The sequence below is a fragment of the Indicator indicator genome, chromosome Z (assembly GCF_027791375.1).
Source record: "Indicator indicator isolate 239-I01 chromosome Z, UM_Iind_1.1, whole genome shotgun sequence".
Lineage (NCBI taxonomy): Eukaryota > Metazoa > Chordata > Aves > Piciformes > Indicatoridae > Indicator > Indicator indicator.
The window spans coordinates 58,133,868-58,154,617 of record NC_072053.1 but is presented as its reverse complement, the minus strand read 5'-3'; the positions used below and the strand labels follow the sequence as shown (position 1 = coordinate 58,154,617).

General features: G+C 36.8%; 1 protein-coding gene across 1 annotated transcript; it reads left to right on the top strand.

Moving 5' to 3' along the window:
- The first annotated feature begins 499 nt into the window (after positions 1-499).
- Positions 500-1,099, top strand: DIRAS2 (DIRAS family GTPase 2). Its single transcript, XM_054397782.1, has one exon. It carries the CDS (start codon positions 500-502, stop codon positions 1,097-1,099), a length of 600 nt encoding a protein of 199 aa, XP_054253757.1.
- Positions 1,100-20,750: the final 19,651 nt, after the last annotated feature.

The window sequence follows — 20,750 nt, the reverse complement described above, 5'->3', positions numbered from 1 at the left end:
CTGAGGAATGCTGTCCAGCTGTAGTGAAAATAAATTGCCTAATTACTGAAGAGAAAGCATGTTTAGAGTGATTGACTTCCATAAATGTGTATACCTGTGTGTTTTGACAATGATTTGAGAAGAGTAGTTCTAGATACAGGAGAGTAATTAAGATTCTACAATTTGTTTGGGTCTTGGCCTTTTTTTTTTTTTTTCCCCTGGAGATGTGAGTCCAGTAGGAAGAACTTTGAAACTCACATGAACTGATGAAGATGATCTTTTGTTGTTAGACTAGGCTGGATTGCAAACCCTACCTATACTACTGCAATAAGTTATTCTGTAACCCACTGCAAGTCTTATTACAGCCATTTTACCATCATTTTCATTAATTTCTCTTATTTAGAAAGATATCACAAGGTGTACTCTCCACGCATATGTGTATTAATATCTGCATTGTTGTTTTTGTCATTTTATTTCCTAGATTTTTCCCTCCACCTGAGTGACTAACATACCAACAAACATGCCTGAGCAAAGCAATGATTACAGGGTGGTTGTGTTTGGAGCTGGAGGAGTGGGCAAAAGTTCTTTGGTCTTGAGATTTGTGAAGGGCACTTTCAGAGAGAGCTACATCCCTACCATTGAAGACACTTATCGACAGGTGATCAGCTGTGATAAGAGCATATGCACTTTGCAGATAACTGACACTACAGGGAGCCATCAATTTCCAGCCATGCAACGTCTTTCAATTTCTAAAGGACATGCTTTCATTTTGGTATACTCTATCACTAGCCGACAGTCCTTAGAGGAACTCAGACCAATCTATGAACAAATATGTCAGATTAAAGGAGACATAGAAAGCATTCCAATAATGTTGGTGGGGAATAAAAATGATGAGAGCCAAAATCGAGAGGTGGACAGCAGTGAAGGAGAAGCCATGGCTAAGAAATGGAAATGTGCCTTCATGGAGACATCTGCCAAGATGAACCACAATGTGAAAGAGTTATTCCAAGAATTGCTAAACCTGGAGAAACGCAGGACTGTGAGTTTACAAATTGATGGCAAAAAAAGCAAGCAGCAGAAAAGGAAAGAGAAGCTGAAAGGCAAATGTGTAGTGATGTAAAATTGCACAGACAGAAGTCAATTATGCAGCCTCAATTATCTGACAAGATCCCACGTAAAACATGTAGACAGCAAATGACCATACAAGATTCTACTTCTTAGTATCTGTTTTAAAACAAATATTTGGAATTTGAAAAAACAAGTTACTGTGGTTACTATGAAAAAAAAAGCCAATGATTTAAAAAATCATGTACTGTAGCTATCAGCAAAAATATTCAGGAATTACAAACAAGATGGGCTGGGATATCTTGTTCTGTAATTTGCAGAAGAAGAGAAAATTCATCCTTAGTGTAATGTGAAAGATTTGGAAAGTCAACTTAATATCATTTACATTTGCATATAACTGCAAGAGAAGGCAATGTGTAGTTCTGGAAAAAGAACAAATGGCTGTGATGAAACTTAGAACATATAAAAGACTGATGGGTGATGGTATCTCATCCTTGAAGAATGCTATAGACAGACAATTGACTGTTGGGGCAGTGTGCATAAAGTAGTCTTGAATCTGCCAAGAAAATGAACTATTTCACACTAAAAGGAAGTGTGGGAATAGCACAGTTTGAAGGAATATACATTCTCTCTATCCCCCAGAATGAGACTACTTTCTAGAATGATGCAGTATTTGAACTTAAGTATGAGGAAAATCCAGCCAATGTAGGAGAGGTGGAGATCGTTTCCTTTTCTGGACACATCACTCCAAGAAGGACCTATGCTTCTGGCTCAAATACATTTCTGAAGAGCAGAGCCTGTAGAGAATGTCAGATGGTAAAAAAATGCTGTGTATATATGAACAGGAAGTTTTCCCAGGGAGAACTGGATAAGAACTCCCCTATAAAAGCCTCTGTGGGAAAGGTTCGGTTCAAATGCTGCTGATGTTTAAAAGAACATCTCGTATGATTAATGAATGAATGAAAATTCTGTTGAACTGGGAATACCTTTAGAGGGGAGTCAGTGTAGTATACAATTTTTTTACTCAAATTACCAGATTAGCTGAATGAAACGTCTTTACATTACTATATTCCAATCAGAAGGGGATTGCAATCATGCACTATTAGACCTATTGCCTCTATATTGTTTGAAAGATTTTATATGCACCATTTAAACTCATGTTTTGAAGTGACCATTTATAGAACCAAATCCTATAGCTAGAGTTAGGGCCCATAAAAGAGACAGTCTCTAAGACAAAATTTGCTGAGATAAGTACTACTACAGGATTTGGAAAGTTAAGTGTTGCAGTCAGTACTGTGCTACAATGCAATACAAAGTTCAAAACAGACAAAAAAAAAAAAACCTGTTTTAAACCACTTTGTCAGGAGAAACTGCTCTTCTTGAAATCTTTGGAAGAAAATAGTGTACAAAATGTAAGTTTTTCTTTTTTAGAAGCTAGTATGAATATGTAAAGTATGTATCCAACTGATAAGGAAACCCATAAAGATAATAAAGGAGCACATGCATTTTTTTAAAGCACAATCATAATCGCAAATCAAAATCATAAAAGCTACAATTTGCACCTTAGGAACTGCTTTGAAATAATAAAAATGAATGACCATATTTTTGGAACATGTTTAATGTCGAAATCATACTATGGGAAAATGCAGTCAAGTGTTAGTACTATTAGTATGCATGCTGTTGCATTATAAATATCTAAGAGCTGTTAAATGCAGTTTGCATTAAAAGTTGTTACCTTTCTCCTCTCAGTCATTGCTAGCTTACCTTCCACCTTTCAAAGTGCAGACATTTCACAGGTAGAGTGATAGTATACATGTTTTTGAGCAAGAATTGCTATTAACGCTGTTTATAAAGGATCACAACTTGTCATTCACTCAGAATAAATTCTGACACCATTAAGATAATGTGTACAACTCATACGGACTTCAAAGAAGACATAATTTTGTGTGTTTACTTAATTGCATTAGAAGAGAGAATTGGAGAAAGCATGAAAAAAAACCTTCCTTAACAATACGTATCTGGCTCTTACATGATGCTTTTTCTCCATAAATATAAAAGCACTTTACAAAAAGGACAGTATCATTATCTCAGCTTCTCAGGTGGTGAAACTGAGGCACAAAGAGAGGAAGCAGGTGCTCATAAGTTACCCAGAAGACTAGAGACAGATCTGGAACATAAACAGATCACGATCTCTTCAGTCTCAATCCAGTGCTCACTCTACATCTGGTCAGAATGTCTCTTCACATCCTAAGTAATTTCTAAAACTCATAAAGAAACCTGCATGGCTTATACAGCTAAGTGCGTCTTTTTCTTGTCAATCTGTCAACAGATCAAAGAGTATTTCATGACCAGAGCTGCAAAGCATTTAAAAGCATTATGTTTAGTAAGGCTGTTACAGATGTTTATACATCTCCATAAGCGAATAGTTGACAACACTCATTTTCACAGCACTGGATTCCACTGGTGAAACCGAGAAATCAAGAGAAAGATCACACTGAAGGAGCAATGGGTCGTATACAGAGGTCAACAGTACAGAGATCTCCTGCTGATGCTAAAACACAGGTGTCAAAAGTCATCATGCATGGCACATGCCTAAGCATCCAGTATGGAATAATAATAATAGAGACTCAAAGGACAAATGGCCATATAAATAGCAAGATATAGTAAAGAACCTTGAAGAAGTAGAATATGGGGATCTGAATTACTGAAAAGATTATGACTGCAAGGATATTGCAGGCTGAAATTTGGCCCTGGATTTTAAAAAATGTGCCTCATAGCAAGGAATGGGTAATAGTACGGCAAAGGTGGAAATAAAACAAGTAGATGCTGGTTGTTAGGTCTGAGGACCATTTTCTTTAGTTCCCAGCTAATTCCTCACCTTCTATATAATAAACCATGACTTTTATCATGGACTTGCATGTATCAAAGCAAGACCAGTACGGAAGCAATATTACCTGTGGACCACAGACTCCAAAAAGAACTTATTTTATACCCTTTCATTGCCATCCTAGTTTATACTGTTAGATCTTACCTATCTTACATACTTGTGAGCCAGTTTAGAACATTTGTTTTGCTGTTACAATTGCTTATACAATTTAGTTTTTTTAATACAGACAAAAACCTGTAAGGTAAATAAAGAATATATGCAGCTTTACTACACTTTGTTTTTTATTTTGGAATGTGATATAAGATTCTTTAAAATATACAGGAAAAAAAGAGATGTATTTAAAGTATGTAAGATGTGCAGTGAATTTTAGCACCCAGAAAATGAGATCTAGACTAAATGACTCTGTACCACGCATGACTTTTATATGTATATATGAAATACAAAAACATGTAGTTATCATGCAAATGTATTGTTGTGATTTCATTAGCAAATATTTTATTCAAAAACCACGTATACAAAGTAATTTGTGCCTACAAGTTTCTATGTTTCCAGTAATGTTCTGAAACACAAAATTAAAGTTTTAAATCGAAAGACAAGTTTGGAAGAATCCTTGCTGGTTCCTTCATTGCGTTCATTTCATAAGTATATTAAGTATGTATTTTAATTTTTTTTCAAGTCAATCCTTAAATCAAAATAGATTCTTAAATGTTAATCAGTATCCTGAAGTTTTCAGCTCTACAAGTCAGAATTCTGAAAAGTCCTGAGAGAACTGGGACAGTATTATCTAACATTTAGCTTTCTTTTATTATACTGCGGGAAACACCTATACCTTTAAAAAGCACAGATTATTTTTGTACAAAAAGCAAAATTGTTTTGTCAGTTACTCTGTGTTTTATTATTTTCTTTAAGACAACCACTGGTAAAAATTCATGCTTGTGTAAGTTGAAACTTACTACATGGATTCTGCTATTGTTCCTCATTTCTACCAAATTCCTCATGTTTTTGCAAGATTTCCCACTAATGCATGTTATATTACCACCTGTTGAAAAAAAAAAAAAAAAAGCCAAATATTAACAGTTTTTGTAATTCGGATGTGGTAACAATTGTTCAGTCAAACACTCATTTCTCTATGTAATGGCCCACAATAGATCTTGCAAGAGCGTCTCTATCTCAATGTTGCTAAAGCCATGGATGACCATATCTGTCACATGAAAGCTGCCATTGTATTAGTAATTGTTTCCATTAATAAAAAGAGAAGTAAAGAAGGAGAAGTGTTCTTCCACAAGGAGCATACTGCAAATACATTTTTCCCATGTACAAGAGGAGACAGATATTTTATGTTAGCTTTCAGAAAGAAATGGGGAGAAAACTGAGGTGCCAGTTACTCTAATACGTATGTGCTTCACACAGCATTTGCTCAGTTCTGTGGAGGTCCTTTGCTTCTGGCACTTTCCTTCCTTAACTGGCTTAGTCCCCCCTGCTTGTCAGCTTGATCATTAAAAATAGTCTTTTGGCTGACTTACTTGTTTATTCAAGGATAACCCCTCTTAAAATCACAATACAATGGCACTGTATGCTTTGTATGCATACAGTGCCAGTCTGAATTAACTTCTGTCATTTACCTGTGGGCCAATTATGACTCTAATAAAGGAGTAGAAGGAATATAACCTGGCAGCTGAGGCTGCGGTTGGGGGGCAGGAAATGTCAGAAGCTTTTACATGAACACTATTTCTCAGGAAATTCTGAGATTAGTGAGGACTCCTAAATGTATATTCAAAGTAAAAATCAATATTCAGTGGTCACACTGAGCTGTGTTAATGAACACTGCTGTTATGGGCATCACCACAGCAGGTTGCACAACAAAAGCAATCTCTGTTCATTCAGTGATCTACTCAAATCTGTGACTCCTTACAAAAGCATTGCATGGCTAACTTATATACCTGTGTAGGAGGACATGCTCTCCGGCCACAGGATTTTAGCTTTTTAAAAAGTTCCCCCTTCGTCCAGGGAGGTCCAAGTTCTTCTAAAGCGAGGACTTCTGGCAGTTCTTCAATAGAACCATCCAGAATTTCTCTGGGTTAAGCAGATAGGCACTTTAGAAAAGCATCTGCAGAAAGCAGGGAAGTTACCTCACCTAAGAAGTGGGCAACAGGGAGAAGGACAAATGTGGTTCACTCCTAATATGTGGAAAGATGCAGATGTTCTCCTCAACAAGAAGAGATGACCTCTAAAGCTGTGACCACTTCCCAGCACAAACACCAGGCCCTTTTCTTTCAGCAACCTGACGCTGACCAAAATTTATCTTTTACAATGAAATTTAAAACTGACTAACACAAAGTCTAAAATAGCAGCAATGGAGAGCAATGTAGTTTTGTGGAAGCAACTATATAAGTGTCAAAAAATAATCTCTTTACATATGATATATATTTATGTATGTTCACATAACAAATGGTGGAAGACTATGTAGGAATAAATAGGCAGGATTGTGAACAGTGACTTGTCTAGGGGTACTGAATATGAAGGAAAGGTGAATATATATAATTTCAGTGATAATATTTAGGAAGAATGAAAAAATGGAGGAAGAAAGTCAACTGTATACACTCGAAATTATCATAATGATAAAATCCATTTTATCACTCAGAGCAAGTAGTAATCAATATGAACATTTCAAAACAGATTGAAGAAAACCAAACAATCTTAAACTCCCCTCTCTCTCTTTTTTTTTTTTTTTCCTAATAAACCCATATTTGTCCATGGTTACTCTCTTGTTTCTTTTCAAACTCAAATATAAATTTCAGATTGTTCTCTGTCTGAAAGTTTGAGCAATACCTAATAATTTCATGGTCTGTTCGCTTACCCAGTGGTTAAAAGTTGAATTCCATTTTACAAAAACCATCAAGTAATCCCTCTATGATAGAGGACTATTTTGAGTGATTAGCTAATTGCTAAGAAACAGTTTGAAATAATATGGCAAATCCAATAATCAGAAGGATACAGTAGTTCTGCTAAATCATTCACATATGAAAAATAAAAAATTAAAAAATCCTACCAGTTATGTAACAGCACATAAAGTTTGCCCAGACTGCAGAACTGGAAAGTACCATCAAAGCCAGACTGACATAAACACAAAATTGTATTAGTAAAGGAGGGGAAAAGAAGAAGCAGCACCTGTGACTGCTTTTCCTGTCTCTTTTCTTCCCAGAAAGAGCAGCCATCCAGGTTGCCTTCACCACAGCTTAAGTGCTCTCTTATCTGCTGGAAATGGTTTATAGCACTGAGTAAAAAAGCCAGCCACTTGGCCAGAGGCACTGATGTGCTTTCTTCCACCCTGTAGAAGTACGTGCTGCTACATGGCCCGCCTCATCTGAGAGGGACAAGCCAGCACTGCCCCAAGACTCACAGCAGGCTTTGAGGTCCCCTCTTGTGGGAGAGGAGACAGGGAGCTCAGATGATCATTGCTGCCCTGGCAGGCGCTATCTCTGCTGTGATAGCACAGCTGAGATGGTAACACTGAAAGCCTCTGGTTAACATTTATGGCTTAGATATTAATTAGTGAAAATAATAATTTATCAGATACCCCAACAGATGTAGATGGAAATGCCTTACACAGAATTAATGTTGCAGCTATAGAAAAGAACAAAACAATTAACAATTAATAGTTAAGAGTTAATCTGGTCAACAATTAACAGATAAAGAATATGTGTTTCCTCAATATGAAGGGCACTTCTAGTATTCACTGGTCAAACCAGTTTATTCACAACTCCACTGCTTCTAACCCACTGGTGAGCATAGTCCAGACCAGATTAAAAACTACAGAGTTAGTAATGTGTGGTAAGGTTACATGGTATATTAGACCAGTGGTATAGATAAGTAAGATTCGTGTATTATGGGCTAGTGTGATGATGTGAGTGTATTAAAAAAGGATGTGACTTGAAAGTAGTACGCTTTGTTGTATTGCTCCATTACTAGTGTTTTTAGCTAAAACACTTCATCTCTAGAAATTACCATAGTCAAAAGATTATTGGGTCATTTAGGTTACACAGCAACACTTTAAGTTTCTTCTGGAAGTTAGATAATTTAATTTTTAAAACATTAATGTTGCCTTGCTGTCAATGAAGCGTATTATTCAGTACCATAGAGATATATGAGATAGTTTTGTTTCTTTTTTTTTTTTTTTTTTTTAATTCAGGCTACTCATAACTGTATTTTATGAATTGGTGTGATTTCTTTAGCTTGTGAGTCGTTTCCTCAGAAATTTGAAATTATTATTTTTATCATGCAATTTTCAATTTGAGTTAGTTTAGCAAATAAAACTTTCATATTAGGACTATTTTCAGCAAGAAAGTTTTAAAATTCATTCAATGGCAATTAGAACTTGAAGTTCAAGAAGAAAACTTAACAGTCATTTCTAGAAACAGTATTAGTCACTCATTTCCCACACAAATATGTTTTATGGTTTGAAATGTCACTAAAACGGGTATTTTAGAACACAAACCAGATGCTTGAATAGGAACAGCTTTAGCTTCTTGTATTTTAACTTTGAAATACATGGAAGTATGTCTAAGTTCACATTTTCCTGAGTGTCAAAGACCATTCTCATTCTTGGTTTCATTTGTAATAAATTTATTGATGTGTTTTCTAGTTTGTTTTCAAGACCATGGTATTTGGAGAAGTAACAATGGGCTTGGTGTGGTTACAAAGAGCAAACTTAGGGACTCTATGGTGTTACATTGTGGATTTTTTTTCAGAGTAGGGAACCTGCAAAACATGACAAAGATGAACCCTAAAAAAGATGCAAAGGGGGACTTTTAATAAGTGTTCTCTTTTTTTCTAACTATTTTTTTTCTTTTTTTGGTGATCTGTAGAAAAATGACTAACAAAAGTGTTAAAATCCCATACGTGTAAAACTGAAACAGCTTTTTTTCTTGAAGATCCTGGAAACTTAGGAAACCTATGAAGCAAAAATTTAATTTCTCAATGTTCTTTTAATGGTGTTTTATAAAACATCTGTCAGTTTTTCAAAACCTATCATCTCTTCCAAACTTACAACACAAGGTGAAGGTCTGTTCCCTCTGGACACATCAGAACTTACATCCCTGGTTCTCACAATCTCATTTCAAAACACTCCACTGTCAAAATCTCTCTCTCTCTCCAATTTCTTTTGCTAAGCTCTTAGGCTGTTGATAATGTGGGCAGCTCTATCGTGGGGATGATACCACCACAAGGAAACCCATGGAAGATATAAGCTGGTGCGGAAGGGTTGTACTCCTAGTTATTTGAGTTTACTTGAGAAATCTGCAGTACCTCCTGAGTTCCTCTGAATTTGGTTCCTTGTAGGTCATATGTGCTGGGCTCCACCACAGACCCAAACACTGGCACAGGCAGTTAACTGGCATCTTACACAGAGAGTGCCAGCCCAAGGCTACACATACCAGAGCTGGAATGGAGACTACAGACGTGCTCTCACTGGTATAATCCAGAAAGACTGAAATGACAAAAGTTCTCAATTGCATCATGGTGTGAGAAAGGGAGCAAGTGATCGAATATATACATGGAGGGGACAATCACGTGTCTTCTGATTTTGGTTTTAATCCTCCATCTGTGGGGAAAATAGATGATATAGCCATTAGCAGCTTTGAATTGTAAAAAATAGATGTTCAATCCTCGAGAGAATTTAGATGGCAAATAGAGCAAAATAAGTTCTGTAAGCTCTGTCTTATATTTGTTCATTGAGTGGACATGTGCACTGAAGTGACCAGGAGCACATCTGGTCTTTGATAGAGGCTGGCTATTTTGAAATAAAAGCATAAACAAACTAACAAATAGGTACTACTTCACTTTTCCTATCCTGTGATTTTGACCAGGGTTAGAAATGGAAATTCCACATATGAGTAGACACAGTCTGGCTTGTCCGATTTTTGGAATGCCACGTTTCCAACTAGCAATTTCCAGATCTACTAGAAAAGCTTTCAGTGTTTTTTGACAAATACAGGCAGCTTTCAAAGAGGGACAGTAAATGAATTCAAATGGGCGATATTTCTGAGAATAAAGGACCAATGACCTTCAGTGAAAATTGTAATCTGAACTTCTTCCCTTTATTTCCTTCTTTTTCAATAACAAGAGGATCAGATATAAGGAATTTCTTTTCATAGTTGAACAGGTTCAAGGCTTGAGCAAGGTTTGAGCAAGATTTGAGCAAGGCTTAAGCAAGGCAAAGGCGACTAGAAATCATCCTGTATATATATCTTGCCCAAGATTCGATTGGGCCCATAGGGCAACTGAAGCCAGCACATGGTTGCCCAATGAAAAGGGGTTCTGCCAGTCTGTGGCCATAAAAGGCAGAAACATGGCCAGTACACCTGCTCTGACCCCAGAAGGGAAGTTATTTACCAGATGGTCCTGTCCCTTTGTTCCTTTTCCCATGTTATCCCGACTTTCTGCAGGAAGGAGAGGGGAGAGGGGGACCATGTCTAGACACATCAGGGTCTGTCTGGGTTTTGTGCTGGGCCTTTTTGGCCCTGTCTTGACAGAAGCTGTACACAAGCCAACAATTCACACTTACAGCCCAGAAGGCCAATTGCATCCAAGAAGCATGTCCAGCAGGTCAAGAAAAGTGATTCTGTCCCTCTGCTCTGGTGAGACCTCACCTGTCCAGCTCTGGGGCCCCCAGTACAAGAGAGACACAGACCTGCTGGAGTGGGTCTAGAGGAAGGCTGCAAAGATAACCAGAGGGCTGGAGCACTGCTCCTGTGAAGACAGGCTGAAAGAATTGGGGCTGTTCGGCCTGAAGAAGAGAAGATTTGTGGGAGACCTTATATAACTACATTTCATTATATGAAGGGGAGTGACAGAAAGGTTGGGGAAGGACTGTTTAGAAGGGCTTGTAGTGGTAGGACAATGGGCAATAGTTTTAAACTGGAGCAGAGTAGATTTAGGTTGGTCAAAAGGAGGAATTTCTTTACAATGAGAGCGATGAAATACTGGGACAGATTGTCCATGGATGTGGTTGAGGCCCCAACCGTGGAGACATTCAAGATCATGCTCAGTATGTCCCTGGGCACACCAAACTTAGTTGGAGGTGTCCCTGCTTACTGCAGGGTGGTTAGACAAGATGACCTTTGAGGGTCTCTTCCAACCCAATCAATCTGTGAATCCATGAATTCTAGATTTGCACAGGTTCAACAAAATCTTACCTGAGAAGAAACACTGTCAAAAACGTATGTAATATTAAGTGAAATTAGTCACATTTGATGAAATTTTGGGGAAAAGATTTAAATATTTTATGAATTTCTGTAAAGTCAATTAAAATGGAGATTAGTCTTCTGAATATGACATTTAAAAATAAACCTTCTGGAACTGAGTAGTGAATGAGTGGACTCGGTTTGAAATGTGGAAAGCTTTAACTATAAATCATCTAGATTTGAAAGCTGGAGGTACATGATATCTTCTGGTTATTGGTAGCTGTCAAGGGTTAGGGTTGGGCTAGCCACTGAATGACTGACAGATGATTTCTGTTAGCCCTTCTGTCCTCTAAAAGGAGAAGAAAAAGAGAACAAGTGAGAGAGAATTGGAAAAGAAAGCTAAAACTAATTCAAATCACAATATCACAGTATCACAGTATATCAGAGGTTGGAAGGGACCTCAAGAGATCATCAGGTCCAACTCCCCTGCCAAAGCAGGATCACCTAGGATAGTCTGCACAGGAATGCATCCAGGTGGGTTTCAAAACTCTCTGGAAAAGGAGACTCCACAACCCCCTTGGGAGCCTGTTCCAGTGCTCTGTCACCCTCACTGTAAAGAAGTTTCTCCTCACGTTGAGGTGAAATCTTCTATGTTCTAGTTTGAACCTATTGTTACTTGTCCTATCACTCTGAACCACCAAAAAGAGCCTGACCCCCTCCTCCTGACACCCACCCCTCACATATTTATAGACATTGTTCAGATCCCCTCTCGGTCTTCTCTTCTCAAGACTAAACAGCCCCAGGGATCTCAGTCTGTCTTCGTAGGGGAGATGCTCAAGTCCCCTAATCATCCTCGTGGCTCTATAATAATAACAAAATGAAATATATACAAATATATAAACAGCCAGTAATGAAACCAACTCTGCCTGATGGCAATCAGGTCACTGTCACCACTGATACTGTAGCAATCCCTAAGGAAGTCCCAGACTGAACTCAGCAGCAGATGGGAACTGAATTCAGGAGACGGATTTGATAACACATGGATTGAGATCAAAAGCCAGAACAGAGTCCTCCTTGGATGCCGGCTGTTGAAGAAAAGAGCTTGACTCTCACAAGCACTCCGTTTTAGACCAAATATGATGTATATGGGAAAGAATATCTCATCAGTCAGTTTAGTCATCTGGTCTGTTCCTCCCTGTAGGTGTGACTTTTTTACTCTGCACCCCCATGCAGTACACAAGATTTAGCAGTGACCTTGGTCTGCACACCAGTCCTTGGTACTAACTAGAAAAGAAAAAGAAAAAAAAATCCAGATGAAGTTTCTTTCTTCAGGCAGGAAAAACAAATTGTCTGCCATTGTCTCGTGAAGTTTTGTCTGTCATCAATTAAATATTATTTAATTATTCTGGAACTACTGAGATCCAACAAAAACTGCAACCACTCTATAGTCATTAATGTAAACTATTCTCTCTTATCCTAGTGCTTTCTACCTGAAATTTGACTTGAAAACGTATTGTGGAAAGTTGAAATATTAACATTTAAACGTTATAATATTAGGGTTTGTGTGTTCCCTTCTGTGAGCTTTACTTTAACAGAAATAACAGCCTGTTATAAATATTTTATTATATACTTGACATTTCAGTTCAGGACTTTTTCTGGATTTTGGTCATATAGGAGAAAAATCCCCACTTGGCAATGGTGGTTGCCTTATTGGCAGCAATGTGGGCAGAAACAATCGTCTTTTGCTACATTTTTTATTTTTCAGTTCATCATCTCTACAGAGGAAAAGTATAACTGGTATATCCTAAGCATAGGATTACTTCTCCAGATTTTTTCTTTGTTGTCGTTTTTCCGTTTCCAGATATGAGGCATCCATTAGTCATATTATGAAACACAAATGTTTTTGTCAGCAAAAATCCTGTCAGATTTATGTTATAAGAAATCTGAAGCATGGTTGAATAAGAATCTTAGTATTCTATAAATTACTTTAATACCATATGGACAATATGACTCCTATAGCAAGCAGTCTCAGAGGGTGATTAATCATGGGAAATTCATTGGAAAAACAACAAACAAACAAACCCCCAAAGCCAAGCAACCAACCACACAAACCACCTCCCCCCAAAAAAAAACCCCCAAAACCCAAAACCTCCCAACCAACAACCCAGAAAATAGAACCAGATACTCTATGAAGACTATGAGGAATTGACCATCTGTCAAGACGATTGATAACTGAGTGGCTTTGACTTTTCTTAAAGTATTTAGCTTATAATTTTGATCCTTACCATCTTTAAAACATTCTGGGAAGGGAAATTATGACTACAGGGATGATTCCAATGAAACTTGAAGGCTTTTTTTTTTGTTTTAAATTTTATTTTTTGTTGAAAATAAAATATTTTATTTAACTGGTTTGTTTTATGATAGTTCTTTTTTATCTCATTTGAAGACAAGTTATTGAACTTGAAAACTGCTAAACACCATGCAGCATGCTTCCCCACTGTATGTGGTTTCCATGTTTGAATTGGCATATGCATTCAAGCACATAATGTGATGCTGTCAGATGTATGCTACCCTGCTAGAGACTATAATAAACAATGCAGCAGATTAAAGAATTGTGAAGAGTTGTTTTTTTGTTGTGGTTTGTGTTTTTTTTTTTAATGTAGAGGGAGTTATAAAATCTAGAATACATAAATTAGCTATTCATGCTTATTAAAATCTGTTTTCTGTGGCCTAATTTTAATCAGACAGGACTACTGAATATAATTATCTGCCATCTTTGAGAATTGGTTTGCCATGAAAACGTAATGGTTCTATTAGAATGTCATTTATTTTAATGCACAGATTTAAATATATTGCCTAAGATTTTAGGAGAACTGAAGAGCTGTACCATGATTGGAACTCAGGGTCAGGAAGAACTTAATCTAAGAATTCAAAGGTTCTTACTTTCTTATTCAATGCTAGTTTAATGTTTAAGAAAAAAGAAATTACGTTCTTTAAGTTTGGTACTTCATGGAAATAACTATAGTTTGTGATGTCACCTTCAAGTATGAATCAAAACTATTGCTTAATTCAGAATTAAGTCAGTTATTCATAGAGAGAAACAATATAACATCCACATACAGCTCTTCTAAAGGCAGTACTTTTTGAGTATTTAGAGAAAATTACCTGTAAAATATATTACAATTAAGTGAGGAGTTATTTCATAGATATTTTTCTGAGGTTTGGTAACTGATAATCAAGAACAATATTGATAAGTGCTAATACTCTGCCTAGGTAAATATGGGTTTGATGTCTTAGCTCTGATGCTGCACCCTAGCACAGAGAATTGTTCTCAATATTATATGCAAAAAATCTTTGGAAAAATCAGGAAAAAGCCCACTGAACTCCATGGTACTTAACAGAAAATTATTTTGGAGATCAGCAGTTAAGGATAATTTACAGATAGGGTAATTGTATCTGGCTAGATCAATTTTCTGACTAGATCAATTGTCTTCCTATGTTTAAATTCTGCTTCCTGCCAAGCATGGCATATCCCGGTCCCACCAGATGGAAGCACATCATTTCTTTATGGGGTGAATGCCACAGTCAACAACATAGTCTTCTTATTATTATTTTCATTGTCGGGCTATACATTGCTAACAACTGTATCTGTTGTTGGAAGAATGCTATTATGAAATCCTTTAAAGTATTATATCTTTTACACAGACTCACATGGAAATTCCACTTTTTTTTTGTTAGGAATATGACAAGTAGTACCATACCAAGCCAGCCTTGACAAGAAGGAAGTTTTTGTGTTATTTATCACCCTCCTTTCAGTGGTCAGTGATGGTACTTCATGTTAGTCAGCTGGCAGAGTTCCTTCACAGTCTGAGACAAACCTGATTTTCCTGTTGTGAGGGCTCCTGCTTGAACTCTTTCATGTTTCTTGGAGATGTATTGCAGAGGAAGTTAAGGCATTGCACAGTAGGTGCCAGGTTTCTTGTCAGTCTAAGTTTCTCCACAGAAGAGTCAACTGCTCTTCAAAATTGAGGAAAAGCACCAAGTTTGTGAGCCAGCTGTTACCCAGACATCGTTGACTGGATATAGTTGAACTTGAGAACACGGCAAAAGGGAGGTGAGAAGTTGAGGAATATCTGCAGCAATTACCAGGACTGCAAATTCTTGCTGGAGCAGGTAAGTAGCCATATCTTTGGTTCAAGAGGCTTTACAGACACTTCAAATAGGAAAATATCACACAGGTTAAATAGGAAAATATCACACAGCCTAATGGCTGTGAGAGAAAAAGAGGCAGCTGAACCAGAAATAAGATTTACATTATTCACAACATATGAAAACTTTAGTTGTTTTGTAAGATCCTATTTACTGACTATTACATGTGCAATTCTGCTCCTCAGTCAATAAAATTGCACACTGAAGTTGTCAAGGATATAAAGTTTTGTGATTAATTAAAAAAATAACTTCACAGTTATCGTTGCAAATGAGATATAAGAAACTAGTATCAAAATTAATTTTTGTATCCACTTAGTCTGTTAGATAATCCAACAAAAATATAATCTCAGATGATTGCAGACTGTAGGATTTTATGTAAAATGAAGAAGGAAACAACAACTTTTTGTTAATAATACAATTCTGTATGCAAAAAATATGTTTAAAAATTGTTATGGCAGAAAAAATTCTAATTTTGCAATCTTTGCTTTTCACAAGGCCAGCCTAATAAACAGCTCTTACACATGAAATGCGTAATTTACTGCCTTACTTCACAGATTGCTTTTATAAAAATACTATAAAGCCCACAGTGACAAACCAGGTTATAATCAGCTTAGTTTAGATTGTTCCCATTTCAGAATATTTATTTCTATATGCCTAACACAGATGGCAAGATTTCCTTTTTGAAACCAAGTAATTCAGCTACAACTTTGATAAAATCACTTCTTTTTATGTTTTTCAGATTAATTTTTCCCTCTTAAATGCCTTTCAGATTAAAATATGTTAGCATATATGACAGTACAATTTATTCATACTGCTGATTGTCCAGGAACAGTCTTAAAAATTACAGAAATACAGATAAAGTATTTGACACAGATTTTGGAAGTGTGTAATGATACTGCTAGTAGACTTCTAGTGTTGAATCAGCACAAGACCGTTAACTTCCTGCTAGAGTTACCAGTTGCAGAAATGTACAAGCAATTTAACAAGATAAGAAAGAAAATTAGAAACATAGGACTTTTCAGACAAACCCAGTTTCTTCTTAAAACAGTACTTGGCAAGGGGCATGTTAAATCTTTTCCCCACCTTTTTGTTTATTTTTTCATATTATATATTATCTTTATCTTTCAATGTCTATAACAGAGATCTAAGAACTAGTCAGTAATTTTAAAAAAATGGTGCTTTTATTTAAATTCTGAGAAGATAAGATAAATACTCTAAAATTAAATTTGGTGTATTTGTAAAAAAATAATTTAGCAGGCATATTTTAGCAGAAAAGCAAGTGCATATATATCAAAGATATATACACTGCACATTACTAGATATCCCTCTCACATCTAGCACTTTATACTGCATGTAAACAAGGCAGAGTGGTCCCACTAACAGTTAAGAAGGTCAGAGGAACAGGTCACACTGAAAATTTGTAAGAGAATAAGAATTTGCATTGGCGTAGCGTAACTACTATGCTAGTGCTCTGAACACTGGACTTGATTTCACCAGGCTATAGACAACCATAGAAGAAAATTACAGCCAAGCTCCATCTCTGGGTGGACTATGGTGATGCAAATGTTTTTTATGCTGCCCCAAACCTGACACCTAGATGCAGATTGTTTTGAGCTGTGTTTCTGGGGTGCACCTGCAAACTTAGCCAGCATGCTCAGAGCACTGATTTTGTACCTGCTGCCTGGGCTCTGCACACCCTGCCATTCTGCACCTGATGCCAGAAAAGAAAAGGAACAAGACTAGATGGCAGGCAACTGCAATTAAGGGTACAATTTATAGGTAAATGAAGACGCCTGTTTTCAGAGATTTTTGTTCTTAAATTTGGAGGTTGACACAGCTGTACAAAGGTCTATTCAGAAGTGCTCATCTTCTACGAAGTGGAAGACAAGGATGGTATGCTGGACAGGTAATATGAACCTGTCAAAGGATTAAGTTACCTTGATTTTGATCCCGTCTGCGTTTGAGAACCAGATCTTGACTGGCAGGAGCAGCTGGTTGCTGTTACAGTGTTGCAGTAGGCAGCAGCATGCAAGCAGTAAGAGCACATAGACTGTGTAAGTCAGTGAGATGGAGATGGTGGATGGAGATTGAAAGTGATGATACTGTTAAAATTTTGGTCCATTCAGGCAGCCACTGATTTTAACACCATGAACATGGTGCAAAATCACAAAAAGGATTGGAAGATGCTTCTGTAGGCCACCCAGTTCCACTTCCTGCTGAAAGTTAAAAAAAAGGAAAAAATTAAATAATGTCATGTTGCTCAAAACATCTCTTAAGTTTGAAGTTCCCTGGTGATATGAGCCACAGTAGATAATTTTTATTTCCTTTTCTATTATGTGCCTGGAAATGCCTTTGCTGTAACTTGAGCCTGATATCTTTCATCCTGTTGCTGTGTTTTGCCTTCTTTCAAGTCTGGCTTTACACCCTGCCATATAATAGTTGAAGAAAGCAAGATCTTAAATTTCCTCTTCTTAAGAGTGGACAAACCCAGTTCCTTCATCTTTTCTGAGTAACTGCTGTGTTCTAGCTCCCCACCCATCTCGAAGGGCATCTTACACTTTGTTGCTATATTGTTTGTACCAGCAGACTGAAAATAGCAGAATAGTCCAGTTGAGGGCTTATGAATAGTGAACAGATATGTTCATTGTGCCTTGTTGATGTAGTTAACATTCATTGCTGACCCATACTCAACGTGTGATCCATAAGGACCCTCACAACTTTTTCTTCAAGATCCCTTTCTAGCTGTCAGCTGAGTTCATCCATCCCATGGGTTTGACTCTGCATCTCTTCATTAAATGTTGTGGGATTCCTGTCTGCCTCTTCTTCAGATTACTTAAATCTCTTTGACCTCAGCTGATCCCTTTGAGCTGTGCACTGCTCTCCAGTTTACCAAGTGCTCACCACAGCTTAGTCTCATTTGTAGATTTGCCAAGAAACTATATCCCATCATGTGCAATATTAATGATGATTTAAAATAGTATTGGTTTCAATATCAGTCCACAAGGACTGCACTTCCCGCACTTGGTAGTATTCTTTGAGTGTAACAGAATAGCCAGTTTACAACCTACCTAGTAGTCCTCATCCAGTCTGTACTTCCCCAAAGTGCTTACAAGGTTGTTTTCAGAGACCAATCTAAAAAGCTGGCTACAGTGAAGGTAAAAAGTATCTGCTGCTCTTCATCCAACTGATGAGCTGCCACCAGAGAGGACAGTCAGCCCTGTGTAAATCCAAGCTGGCTCTTTCCAGCCTTGTTCTTTTGAACACAGACACCTTTTGGATAGAGATTCATTGTCTATACTTGTAGGGAGCATGTGGTAGAGCATACCATTAAAACCCAGATATCCCAATGTTTCTTTCTATCATATCTGCTAAACTGTGTGTTTTGAGTGTGCCCCAGTAGCTTGCTGGAGCAAACAGCCAGGAAATAAAATGCTCTCAAAGGCATTTCAAGGGTAGTGAAAGTTCTTTCACTGGGCCGAGTATGACCACAATCGTTAATACCTGCAGGTATGTATGACAAAAAAAGCACTTATTTCAGTTTTGGTAGAAAAAAACTCTCTTCAGAGTTACTCAACTGGACTCACACAAACTGCATTTAGTCTATACCAAGGAAGTGTATCTTGGTTTTTAATATAAAATCTCTCTTTTCAATGCTGGAAAGAGCTGTCTTGCTCTTTATTCAAACATATGAAGAGTTACTCTGATATGACTCCTATATTATGTCATTCTACTTTCCTCAAAGGATATATCATTTTTATATGTCCATGCAGAGGTTTCGTAAGGAGAGTGATCTCATCTTCTGTGCATCACATTTTACCTCCTTACTGTTAGGCAGTTTATTTTCCAGAACAGGATCCAGAGCAAGACACATTGTGTGTATGAGAACAACATCTACAAAGCATATAATCCTTTTAAGACTTCCTTTAATTGTACATGGAGTCCAGCATAATGCCTGAAAAAAGGGGAAAAATTAGATTCAATGCATAGCGTTTTATTTCTTTTCAAATAATTTTCTTTTTAACCCATATGTGGTCTGAATGTGGTATCTTGTAATGCTTTATAATTTTAAACCTGAATTATCTCTGCTGTCAGTCTAATTACCAAATTATTTGCATGGGTTGAATTGCCCAATTAGACTGTACTATTGGCGTATATATTTCATGTTTTGTTAGAAGAATTGGGTTGGAATATTTTGCAAGATTAATGACTTTCACTGTTAAACAGAGCATTACATTCTAGTGAGTCTATAAAAATTCACTAGAAAAACAGAAATTGAATTTCATATAACATTGGGGTATCTCATCCATTAAAATAGTCATCCTAGAGACAGAATTAGATAAAATGTGGGATTTATAGGTGCAAAGGATTTATTGCAATATTTTACAGTTTTGTTTGATCCAATTTGGCAGAAAATTCTGATTTTTGTTTAATGTTTTATGGAATTTGATCCAGCAAATATATTTCCTTGCCTTGCCTTTCCTTGATTTTCCTTGATTTTCCTTTCTTTGCCTTGCCTTACCTCACTTTGCCCTGCCACACCTCTTGCCTTACCTTGTCTTGGATTTCTGAAAGTATTATATGCAACAGAATGTTTTTAATTTTTTTTTTTTTTTTTTTTTTTTTTTTTTTTTTTTTTTAGGGCATGCAGTTTGAAAGTGAGCACTTTGGTTATATATAGATGCTCTGAATGACAGGTGTCTCATAGATACCACAGGAAGGAAATGAAGGAGAAGCCTAGAAGTACAATTCTGGGTTAATTTCACATAATATAAATTACACTTTTTTCCCTCACATGCTGTAGATACTCCAGTTAGCAGCAATAGTTTAAGAACTGTCCTTATAGGTGTTCTGTGAGGCAGTAGTAGGATCTCTGGGTTCTAAAGCTTGAAATCAACACAAAATACTATTCACTGTATTTCTATCTGGTCTTGTCCTTCTTCTCTTTTGAAACAATCTTTCTAAAATATGAGTTGTCAGACTGAGCATACCAAAAGGAGTCTCGACAGCATATACCAGAACAGCTTTAATTTACTTTTATCTACCAGAACACAATGATTTACACAGATTAAGATCTGCATTTTACCCCTACAGTATCGCAATTATCCATTCATCCTTACATCAGACTTCTTTCTACTCTATCACTTCCAGCAGATGAGGTCTTTTACCTAACAGAATTACCTGTTGTTGGTCTCTAAGAACTTGTACCTTGTATAACTGAATGCTAAAAGCCTGAAACAGATGTACTTCAGCCTTGCTTATTTAGACAAGCAACAGCATGCAAAGAGAAATTGAATCTTTTAAACGAATCCCATATTCTAGTCATGTACATTTCAGTAGCAACTGACCTACATACACTTAATGTGTGCATCACATTTTAACTATTTTTAAACTACTGTCTGGAAATTTTTACTGGAGACAAGAGTTGAGCA

Bases quoted from the DNA above. Each gene is read 5' to 3' on its own strand.
- DIRAS2 (XM_054397782.1), top strand. From the start codon at position 500: ATGCCTGAGCAAAGCAATGATTACAGGGTGGTTGTGTTTGGAGCTGGA.